This window comes from Mus caroli, unplaced genomic scaffold (genome assembly GCF_978045245.1).
Source record: "Mus caroli unplaced genomic scaffold, Mus_caroli_1 scaffold_10, whole genome shotgun sequence".
Taxonomy (NCBI): Eukaryota; Metazoa; Chordata; class Mammalia; order Rodentia; family Muridae; genus Mus; species Mus caroli.
Window position 1 is genome coordinate 22613725 of NW_028227265.1, and position 10897 is coordinate 22624621.

General features: G+C 51.3%; 1 protein-coding gene across 1 annotated transcript; it reads right to left on the reverse strand.

Annotated features, from left to right (window-relative positions):
* Positions 1-1049: 1049 nt before the first annotated feature.
* Has3 (hyaluronan synthase 3) lies at positions 1050-9826 on the reverse strand. Its single transcript, XM_029480765.2, has 4 exons — positions 8945-9826; positions 5331-5969; positions 2912-3013; positions 1050-1997 (listed from the first exon to the last, which is right to left on the reverse strand). The coding sequence occupies exons 2-4, from the start codon at positions 5967-5969 to the stop codon at positions 1074-1076; spliced, it is 1665 nt and encodes a 554-aa protein (XP_029336625.1). The 5' UTR covers positions 8945-9826; the 3' UTR covers positions 1050-1073.
* Between the last annotated feature and the right edge of the window lie 1071 nt (positions 9827-10897).

The window sequence follows — 10897 nt, forward strand, 5'->3', positions numbered from 1 at the left end:
CTGAAGAGATTGAAATAGCAAGCAGGATGAGAGCCACATGTGAGAGGCATTCAGGTAGGAATGAGCTAGAATAACTAAAGACTTCTTATCTGAATCCACTGGGGTTGAGTCTTCCCAGTAGACGGCTAAAACATCCATTCTGCCCAGCAAGTTCTCTTGACAATTTGGGGAATTTTGTAAAAGACCAAGCAGTTTTCAGTTGGAACACATTCACTCCAAGGCATCCATGGTTTTTAGCACCATGACAATCTTTGATCCTCCCATCAAACCATTTTTGTATGAGACAGTGAGGACCTCATAGTCTAGCCTAACCTTGACCCTCTCATCTCTTTCTTCTTCTAAGTGCTTGGATGACAAATATGCAACAGAACAACTGGGCAGCTTTTGTGTTGGTGCATTACAAACTTTGCTTTGTACTCTGCACCCAAACAGACAGAAAATCCCCACCAGACTCATTACTTACTTCTGGTGACTTGGCTCATCCCTGGGATGTTTTGGTGTGGAGTGGAATATATTAATTACATAAAGCACCATTTCTTAGACCCTGTTTTTTGACCAAAGGTCAGGCTTCCCAGCCTCGTTATCTCAGGCACAGTCTTATCGCATTAATGGCTAATCAGAGGTTAGGGAAATGGGACAGTAGCCTGTATGGGACAGTAACACTTGACAGGAACTCCTCGTCATGTTCAGCTGGGCTAGGAGGATATGTTCTATGAGCTGTCATTGCTTGTTTCTGTACCAGAAGTTGACACAGGATGGAATTTAGCACTTATTTTAGCACACTTCTGGGTTCTCAATAGTTCCCAGAAAGAAGTAAAATCATTTCAAAGAGTTCACTACCTGTGCAAGGGCAGGCAGATGAGCAGCCTAGAAACATACAAGCCCATCTGCCCAGTGCCATGCTTCTGCTGAGCAGAGCTACCCAGGCCATACCACAGTCATTATTATTTGCGTTTCAGATCGGTCCTTTCAGCCATGAAACTAGAACACAACACACCCTCCTCCCTCCCACCCCATCTTTTCCATTCCCTCCCTTACCCATTGCACGTTTCCCACTTTACTTGGAGATTATATCACACCTCCGCAAAAGCCAGGCTATACTGTTCTGGCTTCTTCCCACACCTCCGGGCAATAATGGCCAGATACAGCATAAGGAGGGCCACCCAGTAGCAGCCATACAGGATGGCCCCAGAGACTAGGAAGGCTAGCTCGGTCTCACTGAACAGGTCCTGGCAGTAAGCTGTGTAGGCTAACCCCCCTAGAAGAACTGCCACCCAGATGGACACGGGGATTAGGCCAATGAAGTTCACGACAATGGTTTTCCTGCCAGAAGTGCCCCAGCCAGACTTGTTGATGGTAGCAATAGCAAAGATCTTGGCTGGCAAGAGGCTGGACATATAGAGAAGGGAGTAGAGGGACATGAAGATCATCTCTGCATTGCCTCGAAGGAAGCAGGCATAGGTAGCCTTGATAATGCCCACCAGCTGCACTGTTAGCAGGAAGAGGAGAATGTTCCAGATGCGGCCACGGTAGAAAAGTTGTATGACTGTAGCAATGAGGAAGAATGGGAAGAAACCTGTGACCACTGATTCATAGGTCATCCAGAGGTGGTGCTTATGGAACCACAGAGAATTGTAGAGCCATTCCCGAAAGTAAGACTTGCTCCAGCGGGTTTGCTGATTGAGCCATCGAAGGTACCTAGTGGGGGTCTCTGTGAGGCACTTAGAGCGTGCTGTATACTTAGTCCGGTAGCCAAGACTCAGGACTCGGTTGGTAAGGTGCCGATCATCCCCAAAGCTGCACTTGCTGCCTAGGAACTTCTGATGGTACCAATCCTCCAGGAACTGCTGAAGGAGGCTGTTGCGATACATGCCCAGAGGCCCACTAATACATTGCACACAGCCAAAGTAGGACTGGCAGGCCCGCTCCACGTTGAAAGCCATCCAGTACCTCACACTGCTCAGGAAGGAGATCCATGAATCATATTTGTTGAGGATCTGTAAGGGAAGAGATGCTGTGTTCATCTGAGGCCTTTCCAGCCTGAGTTATATAGGCTGCTGCTCAAATTCCTGGTCATTAGCTCTAAACTCAGGAATCTGAAGCTTAGGGTGGCCATTTAAAACCTCAGTCTCCAGCACCAGCTCTACCTTTATATTGGCTCCTGCACTGAGTCCCAGTTAATGCATTCCAGTGATGGGTGCCATGTCTTAGAGCCACTGCTCTCAGGAGCCTTGTCTTAGGAAAGCCTATAAGAGGACATGACATATTGTCTGCAGTGGCCTCTGACAAAGACCTGGGTCTGTGTGCTTAGTATACTGCCTATAGCTCATTAGCCTAAGTTCCCTAGAGCATGGGCTTTTCAAGGAACTAACTTGGGAGCTACCTGCTACACTGTCAACTCAAAAGGAAGTCCTTTTTGAGACCTATAGTAGCCAAATCCTGTATCCCTCCAAATCCACTGGCTTTCAAAAAAAATTTTTTTTAACTTATTTTATGTGTGGAATTGCATGGTATTGTGCAGAGGCATGTATGTATGTGTGCCTCTGGTACCCATGCCAGTGGAGGTCAGAAGAGGGCGTCAGGTCCCCTAGAATTGCAGTTATGGCATATATAGTGTTACCATGTGGATGCTGGGGATTGAACCTGGGCCATCTGCAAAAGCAGCTGAGCCATCTCCAGCCCCCTCTTCAAATGTCCTAACTCTCCCCTCCCCTTACATTCACAAGGAGCAAGAACTGAGTTGAGTTGGGCAGTCAGTGAAGTGAACCTCTTGAAGACTAGAGGAACTATCAGGGAAAGTGCTTCCCAGGTACTAGTAAGTCAAGAGATGAATTTCCCAGGCTTTATCCCACTGCATTTGGAAACAGAAAAGGCCAGCCCCAACCCCCAGGAACCCTTGGTTACTTCTTACTTGGACATCTCCTCCAACACCTCCTACTTGGGGATCTTCTTCTAAGACTCGAAGCATCTCAATGGTGCAGGCTGGGTCCAGCACAGTGTCAGAGTCACACACCTGCAGGAGGATGCACTGTTAGCATCTCAAGCCTGTACAAGAACTGTCACTTGAGGAAGCAGTGCACTGCCCGAGGAGCCTGACCACTCACATTCACTTCCAGCAAACTGCTCAGTGCCAGGTAGGAAGGGGAGGTGAAAGACAAGGGAAGGAAGAAAAGGACTCTTGACTGTTCAGAGACCACAAGGCTAAGGAGGGAGCCCCAGCAGATGTTGTCGGCCTGCTGCGGAGGTGAGCCAATGGTAGTTTGCTAGCAGCTTCTCATGTCAACCCCTGGCCTCCAGGTGACCCAACAGCCTTGTGATAGGGACGAGCCTACCTGCCCAAAAGCCCCTCCAAGAGACAAAACATCCCGTGCTTGGGATCTCAGCCAAGTCTCTCAGGCCAACAGCTCCACTTGTCTGACCTCCTCTGAATAAGCCCAGAAACTGGCAGCCATTGCCAGCAAGCATACCTTGCCTCAGACCTTGCCTACAAATGCAGCCACTCCTCTCATGGTATAAAATAGCACTACTAGCTGCACCTGAGCGCTGGGAACTCTTAGGATGGTAACTGACTTCCTGTCCTCCCTCCCACCCCCCACCCCCCCCCCCCTCTGAGATAGGGCCTCTTTATGTAGTCCTGGCCATGGTGGGATCCTATGTAGGACCAGGGTAACCTTGAACTCACAGATCTGTCTGCCTCTTGTTTCCTGAGTGCTGTGATTAAAAATGTGAACCATCATGATCAGCCTTTTCTGTGTGCTTTTTAAAGTTACTAATATGGCTTTGGCATACCATTCAATAGGAAATTGGTTTACTAAGCCCATGACTGGGCTCTGTGGTCAGTGTTCTCAGAGCAGATGAACTTAAATCAATCCTGTGCCATCAAAGCTTTTACTAAGTTTGCTGTCCTAAGGCCCTCACCTAAGTTCCCAGAACCTAAAATAAATAAATGGGTCCTGGCTGGGTAAGTGCCCATTAGCCTACAAGAAGGTTGCTTCTGACACCCCCAGTCTGGTTCTCTTCATGTTCAAAGACAGGGTGGTACAAAGCAGCAGCAGAAGGCTAAGTGGGAACTGTTACAGCCATCAGCACCAGCTCTGCTTCTTTTGTACCCCCATCAGACTCCGAGCTGGGGAAGGTCCCAGGGAGCCGCCAGACAGACCCACAGAGCCGCCTCAGTTTAAAGGCCAGCTGAGTTCCACATCAGTCAGGGATGCACACAGAAACTCTTGTCTGGAAGAACCAAAACACAATAACCCCACAAAACAAACAAAATGTGCCCCCCCCCCCCAACTAACAGAACCTGTGCAGCCCAGTTGTCTGTTTCTAGTTGGTACTGAAATGTATACTTCTTAATCTTTTGTTCTTTGAAATTTTAAGCTATGTAAACCTTGCCACCCTAATAGAACTTCAGGCCGGTGCCAATGACCACTTAATCAGGATCTGGGCAGGGTCTGTTTAGAGTTCCACCTGTGCCAACACTGGAAAAGGAAGTTGGTCATTCATATACCTGAGTCTCTCCGGCTGCCATGTCAGACATGAATTTAACACTAGGAAGAATGGGGACTTTGTGGTCCTAACTCAAAACAAGTGGAGTGATTTGTTAGTGGGATCCTTTTACTTGTTATACTGAATGTGTATGGGTGTTTCCTCTGTATGTAAGTCTACAACACATGCGGGCATTGATTGCAAAGGCCATAAAGAGGGTGTCAGGTAACCTGGACCTGACATTACAGAGGTTGTTAGCTGTCATGCGGGTTCTAGAGTTGGAATGTGGGTCGGGTCCACTAGAACAGCCAGTGTTCTTAACTGCCAAGCCATTTCTCTAGCTCCCTCTTCAAACTTCTTTATGGTGTTTAGTCGCCCTGTCGCCAGTAGTGAGACACAAGAATCAACAGCAGGCCTTGGATAAGCAGCCTGGCTGACATTCTGGTCTGCACTGTTACTAGCTGTTTGACATTAGGCAAGTTACTCTCTAAACTTGTTTTACCTTATTTATGTGAACCTAGAGCAGTGCTCACCTGCAGAGCTATTATTAAGGGTTAAAATGATGTTTGAAGCACACACCAGCAGTACCTGGTATAGAGTTGGTGTTGCGTACCTCTTGCTGCTGTTGTTATGGGGAACCTGTTCAAGGTCTGCCCAGTTATCAACAGAACCACAGCCCAGATTTGGTCAGTCCCAAGGTTTCTTTAGAACTATTACACCTTGTTTAGGGAAGAGGAGGGATAGCTACAACACCAAGACCTACATCAGATTTAAAGTTGCTGGAGGACAGAATGCCCAGCTGGTTACGTGTGCCCATACGCAAACTCTAAGGGAGGCAGCCTTACCTGGATGTAGTCCACTGAGTTGCCAAGGGCCTTGAAGGCAGTGTACATGACCTCACGCTTGCCCCCCCACTTCTGCATGATGCATGAGAAGGTGCTGGCCCACACCACAGCTCGCACACGCTCCATGCCTTCCTGCAGGCTGGCCTCTGTCTCTCCTTCACCTGCCTCATGGAAATTGCTACGCCACACAAAGAAGCCAGCTTGCTCAGTGCCACCCAGCACCTCATGGAAGATGTCCAACATGTAGGTATCTTCCTGGCGATTGCCATCCACTACCATGACCACCTTGAGGTTTGGAAAGGCAATGCGCTGAGCTGAGCGAAGGCACTTGCGCAGGTATTCGGGGTCCTCTTGGTAGGCAGCAATGCAGAGTGCCACTGAACGCGGCCTCTGGGAGCAGTGCAGCTTGAGGGGGCGCCCTGCCCTGCGCATTCGACGGTGCTCCAGGAAGGCAAACAGGCTCTGGATGAGCAGATGTAGACCCAGGATGGCACCGTAGAGGCCAAAGGACAGGTAGTGCTTTTCTGTGTGGATAAACTGGTAGCCTGTCACATAGGCCGCCAGGATGCCTCCCAGCACTACCAGGGCAAATAGACTGGTGCCCACCACACGCAGGGCTGTAGTCAGCTGCACCGGCATCTAAGAACAAGATAAAGAGATAGTGGGTCAGGCAGGGACAGCATTTATTTCTTGTTTTCTTCTTTTCTTTTTTCTTTTTGGTCTTTTTTCGAGTCAGGGTTTCTCTATATAGCCCTGGCTGTCCTGGAACTCACTCTGTAGACCAGGCTGGCCTCGAACTCAGAAATCCGTCTGCCTCTGCCTCCCAAGTGCTAGGATTAAAGGCGTGCACCACCACTGCCCAGCAAGTTCAGCATTTCTTGTCAAAAAAGGAGCTTGAGCATTCTCAAGATAGGCCCAAGACAAAAGAAATGACCCATTATTAAAAACCGTTATTTCTTACTGAACTTGACTAAGACCACTGGAAATTCAGAGCCTAAGTTGCTGGGGTTCAAGTCCTAGTTCTGACATTTCTAACTGACCCACTCCCTTTTTAGCTATTTGACCCATAGAATGTATTATACAACTAACCTCATAGCATGTTCCAGGAGCAAACACGTGACATGTAAGGGCAGTAGAATAGTGTTGATCACAGACAAGCCAGATAGTCCCCTGGGATATGATAGGTGTGATCTGCCTGACCCAAAGCTCTTAATCCATAAGCTTCTGTGGGTACATTGGGCATAAAGGGGACAGCTCTACAGGCAGTGTGGGAGAAGATGGGTCAGGAGGCAGCCCAAGGCCTACAGCTACCACCTCTAAGTGTTAAGTGTACCCTGGGAAGGGACCATTCCCAGCACAGCAAAATGCCCATGGAGAATACAGGGGCAGGGGATGTAAAAGGGGTGTAAGGCAGACAGACACAAATCATTTCTCTCTTCCATCCTTCAGTAAGACACTACCCAGGGTTGGCTTTCACTGTTTTCTTTACTTGAGAGGCAGGAGAAAAGGCCAAGAGATGGGAGAGGGAAGTTGGGGTGTGGACAGCCCTGCTGCAAGCCCAGCAACTGAGCTATAGGGGACTTCTGCAAGCACTGCAGAGAAGGCTGCTGGGGAGCTCCGCCTACTTGGTCCTAGTGTCCTGGTAGGCTCGCCTGCATGTTTCCGGCCCAGCCACTCAAACAGTGTAGGTTCCCATTTGTAACTAAGTTGGGGTTTCTAGCCCCCATCCTGTTGGGAACAGCTGTGCATTAATGAGAGGAGCCCAGGACTTGGCATCGGAGACCAAGGTTTGGACAAGCTCCACTGCCTCCTGGCTACCTGACCTTGCCCAAAGACTTACTGTCCCCATCCCTAAGAGGGATGCTAATGGTTCCTTGCTTCTCAGATCTCAGGTAATTTCCCTGACAATAGATGCATGTTAGCCCCCAAGGGTTCCCAGGTGGGAGCGTTAGGAAGCAGTGGGGGAAGGAGAGGCTGCCCTCCATTCCTGTCTCTTTGCTACCTGTGCGGATTGGAGAATCCTTGTCTTAGACAATGACCCCTCACTTCGGAAACCTGCTTCAGTCCTGGTCTCCCTGAAACCAGGCACCATCCCAATAGGAATAGACTTTGCTGCCAGAGATATCCATCACATAGGATGGGTGCGGAACAGTCACTGCTTAAATCCGCAAAAGCATTCTTCCAGCAGTGTAGATTGGAAAGAACTCTTGGCAGCTTGGCCTCTCCGGGAAGCATGTCCTCTGGGCAGCCTGCCCTACCAGCCCCGGGAGCCGCTGCATGCTTCCTCTGTAGGACTCCCAACCCTCCTTGCACACACCCAGCTCAGGGAGCCCCAGGCATACATCCCCTGCCTAGTCTCCAGCTAGAGCTGATACATAGGGGACGCTGCGGGCCCTACTGCCCTCCTCGTTCTGAGAAGGGACGGGAGGTGCTGTGGCTGGCCCAGCAACCTGCGTCCTGGCGCCCCGCCTCGGTGCAGTTCCAGAGGCTGTCCGGTCAGATCCAAGCCAGCTAAGGAAGCTCTCGCCACGCTCCTCACGGGGCTTGAGCTTCATCCCGATGGCTAAAGCCACACAGCCACACCCACGTGCAGGTTTCCCACGACTCAGCTGGGAAGGAACGTAAAAGCCAAGGAACAACTGCCAGCCCAGACCCTACTCATCTTCTCAGGGCCCTAGGTACCTTGGCAAAGGAGTGCCTGCAAACAAAGGCAGCATCCCTGCAGTTGCCAGCCCCCTCCATCCGGGGGCCGGACCCCCTCCCCCTCAGGAATTAAGAGGTACCCATCTCCCTACAGAAGACCCAAGAAGGTTCTGCAGCTGGATATTCTATGTACAGTCTGGCTCTGGCACGGGCTCTTGTTGAGGTCCTCTGCCCAGAGAGGACACTGTATTTCCCCAAGCCGGTTAACCAGAATGTGATCTTATATCCTGGGCTGCTTCCTCCATCCTCAGAAGAGATCCAAGAAAGCTCTCCCAGGCTAGCTAAGGCGCACTTGGATTCAAGGGCATGAGGGTGGGGGCGCTTTACAGATTCCTTGTCCCATACGACAATGAAAAGAAATAAAAACATCCAGGCAAGGACGCACACCTCCCTACCCAGCAGAGGAACTTTGAGGGCTGCAAGATTAGCAGCAACTCTCCCACTGACAGGTGCGCCCTGCAGCCCGGCTCACGCACGGCAGTACAGAAACTTGCACTAGCGGCTGGAGCTCCTCCAATCTCTCCTAGGCACCCTTGGACCTCTCTGAACCGGCAAGGAGGAGGAACTCATCTCACAGACCTGAGCTGTAGGGCCCAGATCGCTGGAGATCTCGGTGTCCCCGCAGGTGTGAACCCCCTGCGGGCGTGAGTTGGGGGGAGGGGCACTCTAGCCTCGCTCCCCGCACAGCCTCCCTCCACCCCCAATTCATTCACAAAACAAGAGCCGCAAGGGAGGAAGGGAGAAGGAGAGGCTGCGGGAGCCCAGGATGTCGGAAGAAAGGGAGGAGGGGGTAGGGAACATGGTGCAAGCGACTGCCGCCGGGAAGCATTGGGCGGCGGTAGCCCTGGCTACCCGGAGCCCCAGGGTCCCCAGGTCGCGGTAAGAGGCTACGGCCTCTTGGGTGCGCTCACCGTGCCGCCGGCTGCCGGCGTTCCGGTGCTCAGCAGGCCCGCGGCGGCTCCATGCCCCTCCTCCGGCTCCTGCGGCCGCGCGCTGCCTCCACGGTGCTGCTGGGGCTCCGACTGACGACCGCCTTGCCCAGCCGAGCCGCCTTAAGTATCGCGCGCGACCCACCGGGAAAGGCGCCCTCCTCCGGCACCAGGGCAGGGAAAGTTGGCAAGAGTGGGAGGGCTCCCGGAGCCCGCGGGAGCGCCCGGTGCCCGGCCACCGACTGGCGCTCGCCAGACTCGGGGTCTGTCGTGGACCTAGCCCCTCCGAATCGAGAGTCGCAGCCTCTGCGCCCTCTAGAAAACTAGGGACCCCCAGTGCAGCCCAAGGCTCAGCTGCTCCACGCCGACCTCTGGGCCAGCAGCCTTGGAAAGGCCGTCATTGTCCCCAGCCTAGTACCTGAAGCATCGTTAACTTTCCGGATGACCAGTGGGGACCTCCAAAATCGTTCTTGTCCATCCCCGCCCCCACGCCCCGCTCCCGAAACCTGGAAACCTACTCACCCTGCAAACGGGCTACCCCAGAAAATCTTCTGAACGTCAAGGGGCGGCTCGCTATGTGAGGGGGACTCCCTAAAAACCTTCCCGGTGGCAACAGAGAGGGGCAGAAAAGAAAAATTGTCAAATAGAAGGAGGCTGGTCAAAGAAGGTGTTAACTATTATGACAAGCTGAGCTTTGAATTCCGCAGGGAGGCGCTGATGACTTTGAGGCTGTTTGCAAAAGCTGCAGATTGGTCTAGCAGGAATCCAGGAGGTTCCGGTCTTAAAGCCCAAATGGTTCTTCCTCCCCACCTTTCTTTCCCACGTCCCGACCTCTTAGGTCCCCATCCGACATCCTCGCTGGCAGTTCCGTGGTCCCTGGAAGTTGGTGTAGACTCCTCCGGTGAGGTGAAGTGGAGAGGGAGTCCAGGGGAGAAGCGTGTTTGTTAGAGGTAGAAACTCTAGAACCAGCTGGAGATCTCGAGGTTTTACATCTCAGAAAGACCTGAAGAGAAATTGTAATTAAAGACTAGTTTTAAAAATGAATTTATGGGTCCTCCAACCGCCAGAGATAACTTCTCCGGCGGAAACAATGTAATAGGCATGTGAGCTGCGCCAGCCAGGAAGCCATCCCTCTCAGACATGCCCATAGGTCACTTAGCTACAGAATCCACAACACAGCCACCCTGGGCCCCTGCTCCGCCCACTCCCACCCTGACAGACAAAATCAGAACCTTTCATCCTGCTTCATTCAGGAGAAACACCACTGCATGGGCTAAAGGACTGGGCAGTGAGTTTGTTTTGTTATTTGAGACAGAGTCTCTAGCCCAGGATGGTCTTTGAACTTCCCATGTAGCCAAGGATAGCTAACCTTGAATTTCTTATCCTCTTTAACTCCGAAGAGAAGGATGAGGGCTACCACACCCAGTTTATTCACTGATGGGGACTGAATCCTGAGCTCTGTGCATGCTTTGTCAAAGTTCTAGCCGCAGCTCCAAAGAGTGTACTCTTAAAGGCTGTTGAGATGGCTCTTTGAGTGATGACACTTTGGACCAAACCTGAGTTCCAGTCTCTGGGACTCACATGTTGGAAGGAGAAGGCCAGCTAGCTCAAGTCCTCTTCTGACCTCTACACAATGATATACACATCCATGATAAATAGATAAGATATAAAAATAACGGCTAATATTGACCCATGTTGTCATGTGTGCTGAGCTACCAATGGTCAGAGGGGCCCTGCTATAGCCAGCAATAGATACTCAGAGAAGTAGTGTCTAGGTAAAGAGGGTTGCTCAGGAGTCTGTCAGCTTGTTCTACTACGGGCTGTGACAGTATAAACCTCAATGTCTCCATGGTAGAAATGAGGTAGAGGACTGTTCCAAGATTTGAGAGTACATGACAAGCCACAGTCACTTCAGCCTGAGATGGCTTCATCCGG